At 36.0% G+C, this 20618-nt stretch overlaps 1 protein-coding gene across 1 annotated transcript in view; it reads left to right on the top strand.

The window, feature by feature from the left end:
- The window catches only part of SMAP1 (small ArfGAP 1), a 66713-nt gene that overhangs the window by 23945 nt on the left and 22150 nt on the right, over positions 1–20618 (top strand). The window contains exon 7 of the mRNA XM_008637658.1: positions 20371–20455. Within this exon, the coding sequence (XP_008635880.1) occupies positions 20371–20455 (85 nt within the window). The remainder of the gene's footprint in view (positions 1–20370; positions 20456–20618) is intronic.

The raw sequence follows: 20618 nt of genomic DNA, 5'->3' as shown, positions 1-20618 counted from the left end.
ATCTACTTTTGGTCTGGGAGAGAGAGGATTTCCCTTTGTAAGGATGCATGAGCCTCGTTATGTGGCTGGGAATACTTGGTTAAGTGAGGGGAAGTGCCACCAGAGCATAGTTACAGCTGGGGGATAATCCTACTATTTGAAATAAAAAACAGTTCTAATGCCACTGATTAGATTTACATTTGAAAAGTCATTAGATTACCAGTTAATGATTAGGCAAATAAAAAGAAGTATTTCGATTTTAAATGCTTGTACTACAAAATGTGGAATTTGGTAAATATATCTGTATTAGATAATAGTGCTATTGAAACAGCTGCAAAGTGTTTGAAGTACTGCAGCATATTTTATTTCGTTATTAATATGTCAGCATTGACTGCTCAAATGGAACTCATCTGTGTGTCATCTTTTTAATTTAAGACATTCTTCAAGCTTGGGCTTTTAAAGGATCATTCATTCAAAATAAGCTGGTTTTAGACTGTAAACTTTACATATTTTAAAATTGTAGCTGTGTTCTTCAATCCAAACGAACGAAGCCTGTATCAAATATTTGTTTCTGTGGGAAAGTGTTGGTGACATAGAAAACCAAATGGTTTTATTTTCATACATGGTATAATACATTGCTGCTTTTGTGATGTGGTTCTGCTTTAGGGAGCTGATAAACTTTAGTGTTTCATTAATAATGATACCCTTCACATCCAGGTGGAGACTGTCTATAGGATCTTTTAAATATTGCATCCTGAATCAACAGGGGAGTGCAGGCATCTTGTCTGTAGTATCTATCCTGTTTTCAGCAACCACACCAAGCAGTAGATCGTTATTTTTCCCAGTTCCTGGAGGAGGAAGCAATATGAGAAGTCTGCACACTTCATATGTAAAGTCACTGGTTGCCTTTACTACAGACGTGGGTTATCTCCAGTCTAGTTATTCCAGGCTTGGAAAGTTAATGAATTAAAAATATGTGAACAAGGAGTTGGCAGTTCTGCCACAATTTTGAGACTTCTTTTAGGTTAAGGTAATTCAAGCAGTGTTTTAGCCATCCTATGGAAGAATCAATAAAGATGGAAAAGAATAGAGGTCTTAAACTTGTAAAAAGATGAATCTAGAGAAAACTTCAGATCTATTCTCAAGTGTCATGTACTCCTACAAGTCTTCAGTTCCTAGTGACTTCAATTTTATCTTTTGTTGAGATTAACTTTCTTAGCTCTTAAAACAAGAGTAAGCATCCTAAAAGTTTAAAATGTTCACATTCAATTCTTATATTATCTCTGCTTCATAGAGCTGACTAATTTGCTCCTACATCCATTTGAGAGCCTTTCTCTTGTACTATCTAGATGTTGTCACTAACTGATTCTTAGTCTTTAGCAAGCTAAATGTCTAGCATGATTTCTGTTGCTTTTTCAAATATTACTGAAAGCTTGTAGCATTGATTTAGTAAACTTATTATCCCAATATTTCATTAATGTATCAGGTTATTATGGCATAAAAGATACTTTGTTGATTATCATGCTTTGATAAACAAAGAACATCATATTTTGACTTATTGAATAGTAGTGAGTTTTCTTACTGAAATTGCTTTTCAGTAAGGAATCATCATGTGCTTGAAGTGGGTTTCAGGGGAAGTATTTTTTTGTGAGCGTTCACACTGGAGAGTTCAGATGTCCTGTAGAATTTCCTAAAGATCAGAGAGATCTACTGCAGAATAGTGAGTAGCAAGGATACTTGTTTTACTCTAATTTTCTGGGCTGTTCACTTTCTCTTATGAAATTACTGGGTAATTTGTAATATAACAAGATCTTACAGTGTGAGCAGATAGACTGATTGAGTCTAGTCCAGTGATTAGCATTTTATTGGAAGCAGCCAACAATGAGATATTTCACATCAGGTCTTCAGAACTCTTAATAAAATAAGTGACATTGCCAAGCTACTTGCAACTGTAATGTCTTTTTCAGTCTAATAGAAGAAAGTTAAGAAACTTGCATAAGTTACCCAGGGTCTTTCCTCCCTCTCTCCCTATGCTATTTCCACAATTGCAGATCTCAAGTTTCCTTAGTGCTTCTACCTAAAACAACCTTATCCTTACAGTACTTTGGAGAAACAGGGAAAATACTGCAAGAAAACTGCTGTAACAATTATTATGTAGTTTTTCGTGGTATGCAAACTGGGGCCAGGTTATGTGAAGCTGGCATGTTCACTCAAAGCCCAGCTTGTTTGCAAGCAACAGAAGTGCAAATTTTAGCAATATAAAAAATGTGTTGAATTGCAGGAATAAATAATCGAAGTGAGCTAATTGTGTGCTTCTTAATGTTTTCTATGGGCCAAGAGCAGGATAATAGCATAAGGCAGACTGTCATGTAATGAAAGCAAATTTTACATGTTCTGTACAGAAAATTAAGATTAAGAGATTTTTAAATTAACTAAAAAAGTAAATCTCATGTTGTAAGAGCGCATTCTGTTAGTGGGGAGGGGAAGAAAGTCTAGTTTGACCACCAATCTTACATGTTTCATTGGTAGTTACACAGGAAAGTGTTCAATTTGTAGGCAGGAAAAAACAGCTAGGCTTTTGCTAGCCATTTTTAAACTTCATCATCCTGCCTGCCCTTTCATCAGCTGCTGAGGAGCTTTCCCTTCTTATTAATTACTCTTTTGAACAGCTGAAGGTAGTGAAATTTCCCAAATCAGCTATGATTTTCTTTTTTTTTTCCCTTTTTTTTTCTTTTTTTTTTCTTTTTTTTTTTCTTTTTTTTTTCTTCTTTCTTTTCTGCTTAAGCTGACTGAACAAGTTCTCTGTTCAGGAACAGAGTAAACCACTGAACTGCTTTTTTATTTCTGGCATGTTTACTGAGTAGAATTTTTGTTCATCCTTGAGTAATTGAATGTGTTCAATTTAGAATTATTTGGTGATTTTAAAAACAATATGTAGCATAAGTATTCTACTTGTGCATGAGAGAGCTCTCAAAGCCTCAGAGTAGTTTTCTGAAATAAAATGTAGATAGTTTAAGTAAAGTTTCTTCTTAGAGCACAGAGGAGCACTTTAGGTAAGCTCCATGCTACTTCTTCATGCAGCAGGTTGGAGGAGGCTTTGTGTGCACTCCATCCACCTCTACCTGTTTTCCACTGAAAGGAAGCACAGAAAAGTAGGAGATAAGGTACATTTAGGTCATTCTGGCTGAGGGATCAGGGGCATGGCTGGGACATGGCCAGTGTGTGAACTGGGGAGACTGTGTGCCCCAAAGATAAACAAGAGCTGCACAGTGAACTGAGGAATACTGTTCACAAGCAATCAAAGAGTATAGGGAATAATACTTCATTTAGTAAAGGCATTTGCTTTGCACTATTTAGAACAGAGAAGTGGACTGAGCTGTATGAATAACTTCTTGAATTTCAGAGCAACTAGGACTGTTTAGCTTTTTTCAAGACATACCTGTTTATGTACTTCTGCAGTACAAATTCAAACAAAAAAGGCATCGCTAGGTATGATGCTGTGAGGCCCTGGAGTGGTCCCAGAGCAAAGAAGAAGAAAATTCATATGGCTAAATGTTCAGATTTTTGTAGGGTTCAACTTCTTATGTAGTCTAATTTTCAAATTAAGAAAATGTGGTATGCAATGGTGCTAACAAGCCAGAATTAAGCCAGAAGTTGTTTGGAAAACTGTCCATGGAAAACTTGGTAAATATTTCTAATATCCAAAATTAGAAAGTTCAGCTAAGTCCATGACACTGAATGCTTTGGAAGAGTTTGGGTTCAGCGCTGTGTAGCTTTCTCCACTGTTTAGTTTAGAGGTTTCACATGAGTTGAGTACTGCAATGAAAATACTGTGATGTTTTCACTGTAAAATACTGCGTGTTGAGGAGCATAGTTACTGTGAAACCACATCTAAGTTACTGAAGTAAACCCTTTTAAGACAAGATTGTGTTCTACTGGGACAGTAAAGTTAAATGGTTAGGATGTAAAGAATGAACTATTTTTTTTTTCACTAAGTACTTGTGCATTTGCAAACTAATATTGACATTCAAAGTTAACAATTTTTTCATTCTGCTGAACATATCAGGATGATGAATGGTTCTGAAGGAGTGCAGCAGCTACACTTGATTAACTGAAGTTCAATATGACACCGTGAGTTAGTTAGTTTTATTATATTGCCTTTTGAATTTGAAACTGGTTCTTGTTTTTGTATAAAGTTATTTCAAGTGGCAGGAATGGGTCAGTTGGAGGTTATTTTTCAATAGTGGTATATCAAATGCTGTTTTTCTTCCCCAAAATGAAGACTAAATTGGCAGATTAAATTTGGCAGTAACAGTGAGCTGCTGCCTCTCAGTCAGCTGGTACCAGCCAGCACCAGATGGCCTATATTACAGAGGTACAGACATCAGTTTATTTGCATTTAAAATGCACTGGAGAACCCCTCAAATAAAAGTGGGGACAAGTCATACTAGCAGCTTTTCCCCTTCATATAGAAAAAACAGTGTGTCAAATATTCATTTAACCAAATAGAAAGAACTTAACGTAGCTTGTTAGGATGGTGTGTTTGTTTTCCCCCAAAGACAGCTAAAACTCTCACAAAAATCAACCTGCCTGGACAATTGAGGTAAGAGGAACTATCTGTCCTCCTTATTTCTCGGGGATGGAATTTACTTACTCGAACTATTACAAGTTATCATCCTAATAATTTTGTACAAGGAGAAATGAGTTGGAGCAGATAGTGCTCTAGTGTTCTACACTTCTTTAAAACTGAGTGGCAATATAATAATGCATGAATGAAAGCCTGCAGAGTAGTTGGTGTCCACCTAAACACCAGTTTGGTGAAAGTGATATTATTAAGTGTTTACTTTTAACTTGTAGGAATAAGTGGATTTACAGATATTGACCTGAATGATGATTTAAATGCAGAATCCTGTTATAAATATTCTAAATGTTTTCTTTGTTTTGATACTGTATTGTTGATAAATTTGCTAAATCACTTGAACAGTTGTTAATAACATTTCTCTAGAGGTCTAGGCATTATTTGCCTTTCTGAGTGATTTATTTTTAAAATATTTTTCCTTTTGATTTTTAGATAAAATGCCATATTACTTTAAATTGTGATTAAAAAGCAATCATGTATATCATGGGAACAGAAAAATAGAAACCTGTTTTGCACTCTGGTTAAATACATAGTCTTATTTATAGTCTTAGTTCTTGTTTTCACAAGTTCAGACTAAGCAGATAAGAATTAAAGCTCCAGCTTTAGGAGTTCGTGGTAAGACATAGGGCAACCTGTTTCCCTGCCTCCTACCCCCACAAAGGGTGAAGGGTTTTAAGGCTTCTTGTTCTCTCAGTCTGCATTCTGTGGACTATGGACCTCTCCCAGCCTGGTTTTACATTTCTAATCATACCTTCTCAGTCTTACGGAAGAGATCAGATTATTTTGGGTTCTTTGGTTGTTTTTAATGCTAATCTGGAGGAAAGCAAATCAAATTAGATGCTTCTCGAAACTGTGCTATTCATTCCTTTTGCAGGTAACAAAGGACTTCTTCTGTTTGAGGATTGCCATGAAAAATAGTCTTACTTAATGAAATTAATCTGTCATGGCTCTTATTACGTATTTGAAGTTGTAGACAAAGAAATTAAGAAATAGATATTGCAGGTAGAAGCAATGAAAGAAACCCCTTTTTTGTCAGAAGAAAAAGAAAAGCTTTTATCTTTTTAATGTTGGAAAAGGAGTCAGCGTTCAGGAAGGGTATCACTTTTTTTCTTCAGCCCAGTGTGTGTTCACTGTATCAGCTTGATCCTGTCAGCTCTGGTCTGCAGCAGAACAGCATTTTAATGCAATTTAAAAAAATTTTATACAAGTAGTATCTAAAACAATGAGAACAAGCTTGAGTAGGGCCTGCTTTGGTTAAATTTGTCTTTGTTTAACTTGCCGAACTTTTTTAGCAGGAAGCTGTTTTAAGTTTCCTTAGTTTTAATTGATCCTCCATTACACTTTTGCTCCATACAGGTTCAAAACATAATACTGCCTTGGGTTTCAGTTGATAATACTTATTAACAGATGGCATTTTCAGCTTATGATAAGCTTCATCTTTTTTCCTGGTGACTTTGAGACAATTAAGACATTACATATGCTTATTTGTATATTGAACAAAATAAAGTCAACACATTTAAACAAGCATGAACTAAATCAACCTTACTCATGGGTGATTGCTGTCTTTAGAAAAAAGACATTCTGAGACATTTGAAACCACAGGACCATGCATGATAAAAACTGCAAATATACGATCTCATCTAAAAAGTTTTATAAAAATTACAGTACTAGTTAGGAGATTCTGTATGACCAATCAAATATGCAGGAACAAAATGCACTATGCTTTTACCTAAGTGGTACTGATACATGGAACTGAATGTAAAGAAGGATAAGGATTGGATAAGATGAAGCTGATAAGAGGAAAAAGACTTTAATTTAAATAATGTCATGCAAAATAATAATCTTATCTTGTTTTGAGTAATAGGCTTACTTTGTTCCTAAAATAATGCAAGTACTGGAGCATGGGCAAAGCAATCAAGTGTCTTTGTGTGTTCTGTTTCATTTTACCATGCTTAAGGTAGAACGTGCTTAATCTCACCCCAGTGTGTGACCATCAAGATAGGGCAATGGGGTAGTGGGAAATTCTGTCAGATATGCAAATCTCACTGAAGAGTAAAGATACTGACTTTTTTCATAAAAAATTATTTTAGCTATCACTGGCAATATTAAATCTCCAACATTAAAGCTTTAAATGGTTTATAATAATAATATAATGTGCTATAAAATGTTTCAGCAGTCTTCCGGTGTCATGCAACAACTTTGAGTGTCTTCCAGTTTAAATTCATAGTCAATGTAGGTATTGACTGTGTGCCTTTTTGCTAAAAGCAGTATTTCTTTGGACTGTTGAATTTATTGCATTTCAATAGTTGCTATTGGCACTAGAACAGTTGCATGGAACACTTTATGGCTCTGGCATTCATACTGTTGCATAATTATGTCTTCACAAAATTAACTCAAAGGTAGTTGGAAAATAGCACTGTAGGTGTGGTAGAGGTAGAAGCAAGAGAAGACAGAAGCAGGATCTTCCAACACAATTTGAAGGAAATGGACAAGTTTCTCACTCTAGATAATTTTGTCAGATGATAATTACAATGCAAAATTAAGTTACCAGTTGCCTAGTTGTTCAAATAACTGGCAACTCTTTACTGCTAAATTCCTTACACATATCAGACAGAAGTGTTAACCCACCTGCAATGAATTGCCTCTTGGCTCTGTTGAAAAAAAATAATTGCAACTGGATGAGCTTGTGTTTCTTTTTCTTTTATAAAATTGGTACCTGGAGTTAGAAGAAAGTGGGGCAGTTCTGAGGTTGGTCCCCAGCCATGCCACTGTACTGTTGCAAAATAAATCTGTCCTGCCTCTCTGCTCAGTAAGTGGTGTCTCTCAATTTGAGAATATTGTACTTCATGTCAGAGTAAGGTCCTGCAGGCTTGTCTGCTAGGCAGAAAGTGTATTTTGCACGGTGTAGTAACAAGGGTAGCTTCTGCTCAAGAGAACATACAGATTTTTGTCTTACCTGTTTAACCCTCAGTTTACACTGTATCTTTTTCCTTGGTTTAAACGTGGATTATTTTAGTGGTGTAAATGAAACAGGTTGGGCTGCATCTTAGCATAAATGTTGAAATGGATGACTGAACAAAAAAATCAGAGGCCTTGTAATATCACTCTGAAGGGCCAGTTTTAAAACTTTGGCGCCTTGGAAGCTGTGAAGATAAAAGGCTTTAGCAATCCTTACATTTTGTAAGGATGATTTAATATTCAATTTCAGAATACACAGAAATTTCATATAGGTTCACATTATTGTAACTGGAGGATTAGAAGCAGAAAGAAGCTTGACTCATTTCCAGTTGAGATGGAGGCTGCAGTGCTTATTCATAGTTGATGTTAAAGATTATGATGATATGGAGGATGAAGACGAAGAAAATGGAGCTTGCCCAGGTAAAGAGAAATCCATTTTGGTATTGTATATGATAGGTTAAAATTAGCTTTTTAAGTAATTGTTTCAAAGTGATTAACTTTGAAATGAGAACAAAATTGAGGAAAAAATACCCTGACTGGCAGAAGAAACTAATGTAGCTAATGATGCATAAGTATTTATTAAACATTTCTCCCTCTCACTAAGTTCTGCATTTGTGAAACAGAATTATGTATATGTACGTGAGGATGATAAAGTACTCATCAGCTCTCTCCTAACTTCTCTAGTAGTTAAAGAAAGCAACAAGCTGATACAGAAGTAAGAAAAATTAACCTATGGGGCTATTTCAGTCTGATTAGCTGTCACTGAGAGGATTGAATTTCTGTGGAGCTAATTGAGAAGCTTTTTCAAATTCATCTCTAGAGAAATAGTATACTTAGACTTCATAAAGTGTTTGTAGTATACTGCTTATGATAATTATACAAACTATGCCAGCACAGAGTATGAGTCCAACACTCTTGAGTAAAATGTCCTAACTCAGAGGTTGTTTATATGAAACGCTATTCAGTGTGATGCTGTAAGACTGACTAAAACATAGACTGTAAGAATCAAATGAACAACAACAGGGAGGCGAAGTGGTGTAATCTGATCAGTAAAAAGAGAGCCAGTGATCTGCTTCTAGTACATCAAAGGAAAGTCGTGAGGTGGGTCAAGGAAAAAGATTCTCTCCCAGGAATAAAAGACAAGTATGGGGTGATTGCATAATAGGGTATAGGACTTGTTGGGGGATGCAGAGAGAAAAGAATCTGGGGATGGAACAGAGAATATTATATGCAGCTTATTATGGGATGTTTAGGTGACAGAGACCAAATCAGGGGAATAGAGAAGTCAAGGTGGATTGGGGTGTAACAAACATGAGGAAGCAGAGGGGAAGTGGATAAAAAGGGGCAGTCACATACATGCTGGTTGTTGGGCAGGTTGCTTGGCAGTAGGATTGTCTCAGCCTTCACTTGGTCTTTGCAGGCTATTCTGTATTCTTGCCAAATGCTATTTGCGACTATTGACTGAGTATAGTCTCTTCTGTGCCTGTGTGTGAACTCTTGCAAACTTCAAGACAAGTGGGGTAAGAGGCTGGTGCTGGCCACTGGAAAAATGCTGCAAGGAATCTGAGGGTCAGCACCTGCAGAGACCAACATCTAGAAGCCAACTATTTGCAAAGGCAGCATGTCTAACACCAGCTGCTGGAGAATAACATACTGTGATCACACTCAGGTAGCACATTTCATGCTGGACTAACCAGTGAGTAAGATACAAGCACCTGGAAAGATCTAAGGTATGAGCTGATTGCTGGCTAAGGGTGTAGGGTCTTGATATTGAATGAAGTTTCACGTAAAAAGCAAAAAAAAAGCACTTTTGTTATAGTTAAGGAAAAGACTGAGAAGCATACCTTCATGAATAGGGATGAAAAGCATTTCTTTGGTTTTTTACTGTGAGCTCAGTCAGTTGCCATGCCTGAAAGAGCTCATTCTTGTCTGGAAATATATGAAGAAGGAATTACAAATAAATGCCCTTTAGTTCTGATTGGGTACACTGATGTTGTATTATGTATTGCTTGAAAGGTTTTTGAAAGGGAAGTTATAAAAGAAAATAGTTTAATGTGGAACTGGAGCTAATATAGCTGCATTATTGTAATCTTGCCGAGGCTAATGAGCACAATAGAAATAGAGTAGAAATATGTAAGCTGAGTTCATATAACCATAATACATGATTCAAAAACTGAAGGTGTATTTAAAATAGCTTACAAAAATACAAACCATGTTTATTGCATTTCACAGCTTGCAAACTGAGATGCATTAAAACACTTTGACCCTAACCCGATTTATAGATCTCATAATGGGACACTGGGTTAACTTTAAGATGGATCTGTCTAGATTTTCTGCTTCATAGTGCTTTCTTCTATAAGATGCAGACCCCAGGTTTTATTGGATTAAAAGCAGAATTCTTCCATTTTATCTAAATCAAGTTCTATGACAAGGTAATACAAAATAGGAAAAGGATTGATAAACAGCTTTTTCTCTGCCTTTTGTGTCCTTGTAAACAGGTCCTTGCTTCTGGGCTCAAATGCAGTAATTTCAAAGATTTACAGCTGCAGCAAACTCTGCTCAAGTCTTTGCCCCCAGAATCTCTGGAAAACTTGAATACTTCTGCACTCAGACTATGAGCCTTCCCTGTTCCGCAGTCTTGCTATCCCTCAGCTTCAAGTTGCTACGTCTTTTTGTGACCATTACCTAGCAATCATCTTGCAATCTCTTTATGCTTTTTTCAAGTATCAAACTTAGGAAAAAGAGCTTTTCCTCTTTTTTTCAGACCCTATTCTGAACTTTCCCACTTTAAGAACCTAATATATTTGAATCTGAATGCATAGAACTAGTATTTCAAATGTGGTTGTTATTATGTAGATTTAATGCATGAATATAAGAATAAGGATTTATCTCTGATACTTTGCTGTAGTCTCAGCAGTAAGTATAAAAAGAAAGCCAACTTCATTTTAGGAAGTTATCCTTACGTGGTTCATACGTCATTTTGAGCAAGGTAAAAGGGCCTCTGAGATTGTCTGATGCATTAGAAAGGAGCTAAACCAATTCAGCAAAGTACAAGACATGAAAGGTTTTAAGCCTTCTTGGAATACACTGACTAAAGTAAATGAGATCTGAGCTAACATTTTAAATTCAGTTAAAATACAATGTTAGTACTGCTTGGTCAATAAGTAAGAACAAAGGAAAAGTCTTAATCCATTTTCACAGAAATGATTAGTGTATTAGCCTAGACCCAGATAAAATCATATTAATGGAATAAGATTATGGTGCAGGGTCTGTTAGTTCTGCCATGAAGTTTTTAATTCAAATGACTAAAGATATAATGCATTTTACATAATCTTGCTTAAGTATCTTGCTCTAACTGTGAAAATCTAATGCAATTCATATACCCAGATTTTTAAAGTGAAGATGTAGATCAAGGACCACTTTAAAAAGTTTTCCTTTGGGTATGTGTTTTGACTGAAGGACCTTCATGTGTACAGAATCATATTTAGCAACAACAACAAAAGGCAATTTGGTTTTGTTGGTTTGCTTAGTGTGAATGCCTTAAATAGGCTTACCTAGGTGGGTGTAAGTAGTTGAGTGTCTGTGAGTGATTCACTGAAATAATCACAATAGACTCTTAAATAATAAATTTATGTTTTCCCCTTGGCTTGGCTCTTTGTTTGGTTTAAGGTAATTCTAGTTTGATAAATAAGAATGGTGGCTTTTTTGTTGTTGTCGACATGCTTTTTCTCTTGATTAGAAATGCATCAGAGTTTGATTGCAGAGTTGCTGTAGTCTATACAACTTAATAATGATACCATCATATTTTAACTTGTGTTTCAGTGTAGTACATTGGTTTTCTGGCTTTTTATGCTAGTTAGGCAAAATAGGAGTTAATCATTTGATAAAAGTATCCTCAGTTCTGAAGAGTTAGTCTGATTTCTAAGTTTCTTCATCTTTAGTTGCAAGTCTGAAGAAAAAATGCTGCTGTTTTATAGGAGGGTAAATAGAGTAACACATTTCATCTTTAACGCCATTTAAATTAAATATTATGGAAAGATTAGTTTTTACTTATTTGCAGGTCAGGTATGAAAGCCATAAAAATATTCTTTAAAAATTCTAGGATGTGCCTATGTAAGGAATGCTGTAAATGGATATGGACTAAACTTTGTATAGTGTAAGTGTCAGGAAAAATCATATCTGCGAACCTATTGCAAATTTATAGTAAATGACTAACATTATTTTCTCGTATGGCAATCCTCAAATGTTTATGCTCTCTTGCAAGTTTTATTGCAAGCAGGTAATGAAGAGGGAAAGAATGCAATTGCTTTATCCACAAGGCATACAATTCCTATGTATTAAGAGCAAAGGAAGGCTTTTGTTCAGTAACCGTAGAGCTGTATATGAGCTCTAGTGAGTGAACTGAAAATTGCTTTTAAGTTAGAAGTGCTATTCTCAAAATTATCTCAAAGATGTATCTTCAGCTTTCATAAGGCTCCTTGTAGTCAAGGTAGGAAATAATGAGTTAGAAATGCATTGGTAATCAGATGTGTTTTAAACAGACTGAGTTCTAGATTCATATGAATTTTTCATTAAAGTGGAAAATTGAGGAAAAAAATATGAAGGAAAATGGGAGCAGATATGTGGACTGGACAGCTGATGAATCAGATTTTTGACAGTGACTGATATCTTGCTTGAGAGTAGGAGAGATTTTTAAATTAGTAACTTATGACTGCTCTGACTGTAGTGTTTTTCTACTTCAGAGCTGTTAATCATGTGGCTTATGTCCTGCACTGTGTATGCTACCCCTTTAAATGCTCTCACACAGTGTAAATGAGAATAAGGTCAATGATAATCCTAAATGCTGGTGCTGAGATCTGCTAAATTATTTACATTATCATCTTGTAATAGTGAATTTGTCAAAATTCTGCTTGTTTTTAAAGTATTTGGTGTGGTTTACATTTCTACTGGGTATCACATCTTTTAGAACTGTTAAACCCTTAAAATCTGTGCATATGACAATAACTCACATAAGGTTACAGAAGCAGAAAATGGAAACCTGAATCTCCCATTTTTAAAGAAAAACAACCACAGTATTTTGACTGTGTGCTGGCACTTTTGAACCAGGCCTTACCAAAAAAGTTTGTTTCACAACTCAGTTCCAGTACAAAACACCCTCAGCTGCCTGTCAGAGGAGAGTATTCTGGAGAACAGGGATGTGCAGAAGGAATAAATTTAGATTGACCATAGGTCCTGGAATGTATGACTGTATTAAAACAATGTTCTGAAAGGATACCAGTGTCCTTACTCATTTAACAAACTTGGATTATTTTCCTATTTTACTACAGTAGTAATCAAAAAAAGGCAATGGGTTTGACCGCAGAGCAATGTATTTGATGCTAGATCTTAATAATCTTACTGTTTTATCATTCAAAGTGTAACACTTACCAGAAGACTTCATGTATGTTGTCTGTTCTGTCAACCAAGCAAGCTGGTGTAAAGCTTTCCACTTCCCTCATCTTTCCCTGCCCATCTTGTGCACCTCAAAGCCAGATGTGTTTGGGCACAGTGCTGAAAGCTGGGAAAGGACAAGCTTGTTTTGCAGAAAGGGAGCATCAGAGACAGCAGCTATAGACCTCATAGCATCCTGTTAAGTATGTGAATTTAATAGGTGTGTGACAGTCAGTCATGGTGGTACTGACCCTCCTTTTTGTCTTGCCCATATATAACCATATCCCCTATAGGCAGCATCCTGTGTGCTGTACTATAACCTTTGTACAGAGGAAGGAGGAGGATTGACTAGGCAATGCTTTCATTTCTTTTTTCTTTTTTCCTGAGGCAGTATGAATCACTCATTTAATGGTTATCTCCAAAAATAGCTGGCTGAAGAAAATTTGATGAAACACCCTGCTGACACACTGGACTTCCTACAGTATATGACTTATGCTTCAGGTGTTGCTAAATGTTCTTCACAATCCCGTCTCCTGCAGACTTGCAGTCCAGGCTTCTGTGAGAAAGCATTGCTGCCCTTTCCAGGGACTTGGAGTTTACCTTTGGATGAATCAACTGCAAAACTATGATACTCAAATTAAGATCTTCAAGGCTTGTGTATGCTGAGCTCCAATGGGAAAACTGAATTTGGGAATTCACTGTAGTTTGCAGGATGAGGTTTGTGCATAGGTTGATTCACTTGACTCATGTGCTCCTTGCATCTGTTTGACAAAGTCTGTAGAATGCCAGAGAAAGGGTAGAGAAGGAGATTGTGAAGAAAATGTACCAACAAGGAAGTATTGCTGACTCTTAAGTGTATATGTATGTCTGTGTGTGTGTGTGTGTAGTCCTTGAATGTGCTTAACGAGGTGCTTGGAGGTTGGCTTGCTGAAATTAGCAAAACAAGAAATATGATTGTGCAAAGCTAGCAAAACTAAAATGACACTACTCAGCAGTAGTGATTTTCAGCAGTAGCTGAAACACAGGTGTGTTATGACAGTGTTGTAGCCACAAATCCAAAGTACAGCCTTGTATCGACTGCTGTGAAGAATGTGAGCTCCATCCCAGCCAGATCCATACAGGCAATTCGTTTGCAAAATATACAATATAAAGTACCTATCAGTTCCCCTGTCCTCATCAAAGAAACATCTTTATTCACTAACAATTTGCTTTAGAGTAACATATAAGAGAGAGAAACAAGTCTGTAAAATCAACTCTAGAACTTAAGGTGTGAATAGAGCAGTTAACACTGTTACTTGCTGATTTATTTGATTTCATTTAACTCAAGAAAAGTATTTCAGATAAATTATATTGAACTAGAATGGTGTAACTAGTGGTATATTGAGGGCAATACATTGTGAGAGCTCAATAAAGGCTAATATTGATTTCTATAAAATGGAGCTTTCTTTTTTAATTTGAGACGTAGTCGAAAGCTTTTTTTTTTGTTTTGCTGCCCTAACCTGGTGTTCTTACCCATTTTTAAAAAGAAAACCTCAGATAACTTACATTGTTGCACAAAATTAGTAAAGAAAGAATAGAGGAGGGTGGTACAGTAATGCAGCATTAAATGCAGGTTGCTGAGTTAAAAGATACTCTTTCATGATGGAATGGAAAACTTTCTCGTTCAGTGTACATTGGGAAGTTTTTGACAATGGTGTTCTTTTCATCTTTAAGGATGTAGTCAGAATTGTAGCAGAATAAACCTCAAAACTTCGGTACAAATTTTCGTAGCTTTTCCATCAAAACCTGATAGACTGAAAGTTACCTTAAAGTCTTAGAGCTGATATTGTGGATAAATGAAGAAGTTTGATAAGTGATTAACCCTACCATTTTCTAGAATGGAAATGAGCAAGATGAATTAAATCGTAGACAGCATCTCTATGAACAGCAAGAAGACTGGCTGGTGCAGCTTCCACTAATGAAAGCATCATCTCAGTGTGAGATTAAAGTGGGCTTGTGCACTTGGTTGCTTTAAAATCAAGTAAGTTAGAGGTGGCCTGGTCTTCTCCACTGTTACCTGCTTTTGGATTTTGTTTGTGATGGTTTCATAGTACAAAATATTACAGTTGACCAAAGTGCAGTGTGGAGGTATGTGGAGATTACCAGCATATAAATTTCTATCCAGTAATTTCAAGCTAGTTGATTTACAGTGACAGTGTGTGGGAAATTAAGTGAAAGTCCAAATACTCATTTCTGCATTTCCATTTTAATTAAATAAGAAAGAGATCCTACTTCTTATGTGCAGATACAATTTCCCAGTTGTTCATTTTGGTAGAGGTAAAGTTATGAGTTCATAAATATTTTTTAATATTTGCTCTTTATATACTGAAAGATGATTAATCTTTTTATGTAAGGACTACTTACAGATGTGGTATTAGTACCATACTGTCAAATTATTGTTTTGTAGATGTACAGCAGACAGGATTAAGACATAGCTTTATTTGGGTATAAAATTAGGAGTCAGTCATCACTGGATACTAAGAATTAAACAAGAGCAGGAGCATGAAGAGGGAATTGTTTCCATGATGGCACCTTTATCCAGTTATCGACCCCATCAAAAAACCGTATTGAAGTAAAGGAAGACACTCAGTGATCCTCCACCCTTGTCTGCCAAGCCAGTCATGAATGACACTGTTAAAAGTTGTTGGTTTGGTCAAGCATGGCTTCCTCTTGATGAAGCCATGCTGATTCCTCCCACTAACATTCTTATCCTTCATGTGCCTGGAAGTGGTTTCCAGGTTAATTGTTCCATCGCCTTCCTAGGTACTGAGGTGAAACCGAGCAACCAATTGTTCCCTGGGTCTTGCTTCTTGCCCCTGAAGATAGGAGTGACAGAAGAGTATACTTGAGAGGAAGGTTAAAAGGACAGCACTGGAAAATAAAACAATAAAAGATTATTGTATCCCAGTTACCTGTCATCTACAGGATTGCAAAAATTTATAGTGCCCATACTGGATCTGAGTAATGAGTGTATCCCTGCTTCTTTACTGAAAAGATGTGCTTTATAGGTGAAAATATTCGTGAGAGGTTGCGAGGTTGGCTCTTTTCAAAACAAGGACTCAAGGTTTTTTTAAGTAAAAAATTCCAAGTCATGCTAGAAAATAAGCTGATTGTGTGGAGGATGCAAAAGAATCAACTCCCTGGAAGCTTGTTCTGGCTTCAGTTTCTTTCAGTGATATTTGCAAACAAATTGTTTTCAATAATCTCAAAATAATTTAAGGCAGTGGACATTGCTTGCTTTCAGTAGGTCTCCAACATGAGAGCAACCCTGAAGGGTAATGTAGTGGCCATTAGTGACAACTGTGAAAAATGGCCATGTAAGGCCTGCATATCAAAGATGTCTTGATGCTCTGCTGTTTGCAAGGACACTATTTCAGAAGAATGTACTAGCAGCATAAAAATGATTTTGAATGAGAAGCTGTTAATACACAACCTGAAGTAAATATATCTAGGGATTGTTATAACCATGTACTTTGTTCACTAAACCCACATATATTACTAACGCAATCTTGAATGTCATTAAAAAAATAGTAGCCCAAATAACCTTGAAGGTTCTGCTTTAAAGTAAGTGCACAAAATTGTGTACCTGTTCCCTTCTACTTGCCTTTTTCATATCAGATTCTTAATGCTATTTTTAGTTTACTTAATGCTGCTTAGTCTCCAATTTTTAATGCAGTGTTACTCCAAAGGGCATAACAAGGAATAGATTATCTAGTACTGGTGTCAATACCTAAAAATAATTGCTGTGGGAGTCAAGGAGACTGGTAATAGAAACTGAGATGAATCTTAGTGCAGCAAGACTCCCAAGCATTTGTTATGCAGCCTTGCATCTCTACGAAGTGTGGTATTTTTTAGATAAAACACAACACTAAATTAAACAGTAAGTTCAAGAAATGTCACTGCCTTGTTATGCAGGTTTTTTTCCTGTTGCACACTTCTGTGCTCACTGAGTGCAGTACTTAACATCTTGAAAGGCCACTCTCTACATAAAGCTTAGTCATGTACAAGTCCTACTGGGGCAAAACTGCTAAAAAGAAATTAAACATCACATTTCTCTATAATTTGAAATAAAATTTTCTAGTGACTCCAGTGTGACTTCCTTTTTGTTCTTGCCCAAAAGTTTCAATACCTTGTTTATGCCAGAATTATATGGGCTGGAAGAGACCTCTTGAGGTCTCTTCCAGACCCAGAAATATGGCATGATCTCTGCTACAGAACACTGAAGTAAGGCCTTGCTTTTTATTATACCTACTTCAGGTGGACCACAGTGCAGAATCCATGGGACTGAACAGAGAACAAGAATGTTTCAAGAAGCAGCATGGCAGTGAGGGTCATTTAGGTGTTCTTAAAAATAATTGTGTGCGTGCAAGTTTCTTGTTCTAACTCATCCCACTGGTGCCAACCTTACCTAGTTTATGCCTAAGTGTGGGTGACTTTAGAGAAGTCTGTCATGGCAGACCTTAAGCACCAAACAAATGTCTTCTGAATTTGCACAAAAGCCCTCCTATGTGCCACGAAACGTTTTAAACAGAAATAAAGGCATACCAAATTCTAGAATTGATTGAAATCTCAGACAGGAGGATAGGAAATTCCAGGAAATGGTGCTAGTTATGGTGAGAGAATGGGGGGAACAAAATAATATTGCAGGTAAAATTAAAGAGGAAGATTTTTTTCTTCTAAATAGCTGATATTGCTTTGTATGTCTGCTGTTGTACAGATGAATTATTGGTAAATGTTAGGTGACTAATGCATTTTTTCATTTTTCAGACTGAAGGTTAGAACGTTGGTGAAAACTGTGTAGCTGTAAAGATGTTGAATAGTGCTTTAAGGAGAAAATCTCCACCAAGGAAACAAATGCAGTATTAATGGTTGGAAATATTTGCTGTACTAACAAGCTTGAAAATAATTTTTCAGCTTATCTTAAAGTAATTAACTATGAAGCAGCCTTAAAATCTAGTAGCTTACATACTGAGAAGGGGAGCAAAATGGGACAGAAACTGCTGATCCAGAATAACAGTAACGATGTTGGAAAAGGATATCTTAAGGGATCAAATTTTTATAGAAATTTGTATTTTTATACCTTGTGTCTTCTTTGCCTTTCATATTTAGAGAGTGATGAAACAGGAATATGCATTTAATATATATTGAAAATGTTCATTTCACAAAGCAGGGGACCTATGTAGATTATTCCTCCCACATTTTAAAATTTTTAGTTTAGTTAATAAGATGAATTTGCCACAGTAATAAGTGCCAAATTTTAAAAAGTGCTATTTGAATTGTTTCTCTGTAGTTCTTATTAATGCATGAAGAAGTGTTTGGTTTCTGTGAAAAGTTTGCATTCAAAACTAGCCTGTCAGGCTTTAAATTATTTCAAACTTGTGGTTTTAGGTAGTTATCAGAAATCTAGTACAGTGTAATGAAAATCTGCACATTTAATATAATTCTAAGAGTTTTTCTTTTCAGTTGAAAGAAATCTTTCTATATTCAGAATTTTTAAGCTGTTTAAGCAAAAGGGGGGAAAGCCAGTTTCATGAAATAAAGGAGCATGTCAGAAATGCTTCTTTTTACAGCTTCTGTGACCCATAGTGTTTCTTACAGAAGTGGAGAAGACTCAAATGTGCAAGGTTTTATGGCACATTCTGTTCTGAAGTACTCACTGTTAATTCTGATTAGTGCTTATAGTAATAATTTTGTTGGTTTATGGCATATTTACTGAGATATGGTCAGTTATAGAAAACTTCATTTTGAATTGTCACTTTTTAAAAAACCTTGATATGCTGTCATGGTTTACTTTCAAAAGCAGTACTTTTTCTGAGTGTTTGGAATGAGTGTGCTATGCTCCAGATCATAAATGCAATGATGAAAGTTATAATACAGTAGAGAATCAGGGAATTCATGGACTGTTTTTTCATCAGGCTATTTCCCAAACAGCTGGATCTTGAGCAAGATATGTAACATCAACCTAAGGACTTTTGGAAAGAGGGAGCAAGTATTTCTCTGAGAGACTAGCAAGGGTCAGATTACCTGTGAGGATATCTGTTTGTGGTAGCTGCAGAAATGGAGTTTGGTTCATTGGAGCTCTTTGCTGAAGGTTTACAGTCGGGACTTGCTCGTGCAAGAGGAGTGTCTGTAGTGTAACAGGCTTCTGTTTGCTTGGGCTGCTTTTAATACTCTTGAGTTTCTTCACTGCTCTTTCCAAACACCAAGCTCATTGCTCTTTATCCCCCTTTTGCGGGAGAGGAAGAAAGTGTAGGATTACCTTGAACAGGAGATCTTTATACAATTGTGTTAAACTTTAAAGTTCTCCTAATGCTAAATACTAAGATTTAATGACTTCAGCAACCTCAGGAGCCTCAATGACCCTGTCAAAGCCACGTTATGTATGTGATAAAGGTGTGAGTGAAGCAGGTTCTGTTGGTGTCAGCCCGTTGTCCAGCCTGACAGTATCCTGCCACTGTTATTGGGTAACCTCTTCTAGTTGAAGGCTGTACTCATTGATCAACCAGTTCGCTTCGGGGTTTTGTGATAAATACGGAGCAAAGGCACATTAAGTGCGTATGAAGAAATGCATTTGTCATGTCACTACTATAAACCAGTTGGTGTTCATTTTAGAAATCGATGTTTTGATGGATTCAGGAGATCAGCCTGATATTGGCGTGAGAAGAGCTATAAACAGATTTATGAAGTAATTTTCATAATCAAATCTCACATCAATACCATCATACATTTTGACGTCTCTAGGCGAGAAAAGACATGGAGTTCTCTTTGCAGAAGGAGAAGAATGCTGTTGTTAGCCTTCAGGTTTATAAAGAAAAAGATCATGAACTCAGGTTGTGTGCATCAGTGCTCAACATCTGTAAATTCTGCATGTTCTTTGCAGAAAGGCGAATTAATGTCATTAGTACACTTCTAATTTTTAAAGTTAAGCTTTTAAAAACATCATTTTTTTCTCTTTAATATTGCAGAACTGTGTCGTTTGGTTGCCAAAATGAGTTGATAAATTATAGACAGCTTTTTGCCTTTTGCTCAATACACAGCGTTCCGTTTAAGACTTCAGCTTATTTTTAAGCTATCCTTGAACTTAGATTTATTGAAAAATTTACTACATACCAGTGGAAGTACAACGATAATTTTTTACAGTCATGTGCCGTGTCCCTTTTGACCACAACTGCCGCGTACTTCATTACAAATCAAATTCATTATGATAAACGAATATGGAAAAGGGCTTTTACTTCTGATACTGAAGCACTGTCTTCAATGAGAATTTTTTAAGCACTAAATCTTTTCAGACATGTTATTTGTGTTTATTTTTTATCCCTTACAAGCCACAGAAGAAAGAGGATCAGCAATCAGAAGCTAAAGCAAGTCCAAAAAAGTCATCAGAACCCACTATTGACCTTTTAGGACTTGGTAAGCAGTACATAATTACTTGGTTTTAAATCAAACATAGATATATAATTTTATATTTTAATAGATATATTTTTATTTTCTCTGTGCTTACTGATAGATGAATTTGAATATGATAGATAGATAAGATTGTATGCATGAATTTGAAACTATAAAGGAAAATGCC

The sequence above is a fragment of the Corvus brachyrhynchos genome, unplaced genomic scaffold, assembly GCF_000691975.1.
Source record: "Corvus brachyrhynchos isolate BGI_N302 unplaced genomic scaffold, ASM69197v1 scaffold136, whole genome shotgun sequence".
Taxonomy (NCBI): Eukaryota; Metazoa; Chordata; class Aves; order Passeriformes; family Corvidae; genus Corvus; species Corvus brachyrhynchos.
The sequence above is the reverse complement of the archived record's forward strand: the minus strand, read 5'-3'. Positions and strand labels throughout refer to the sequence as shown.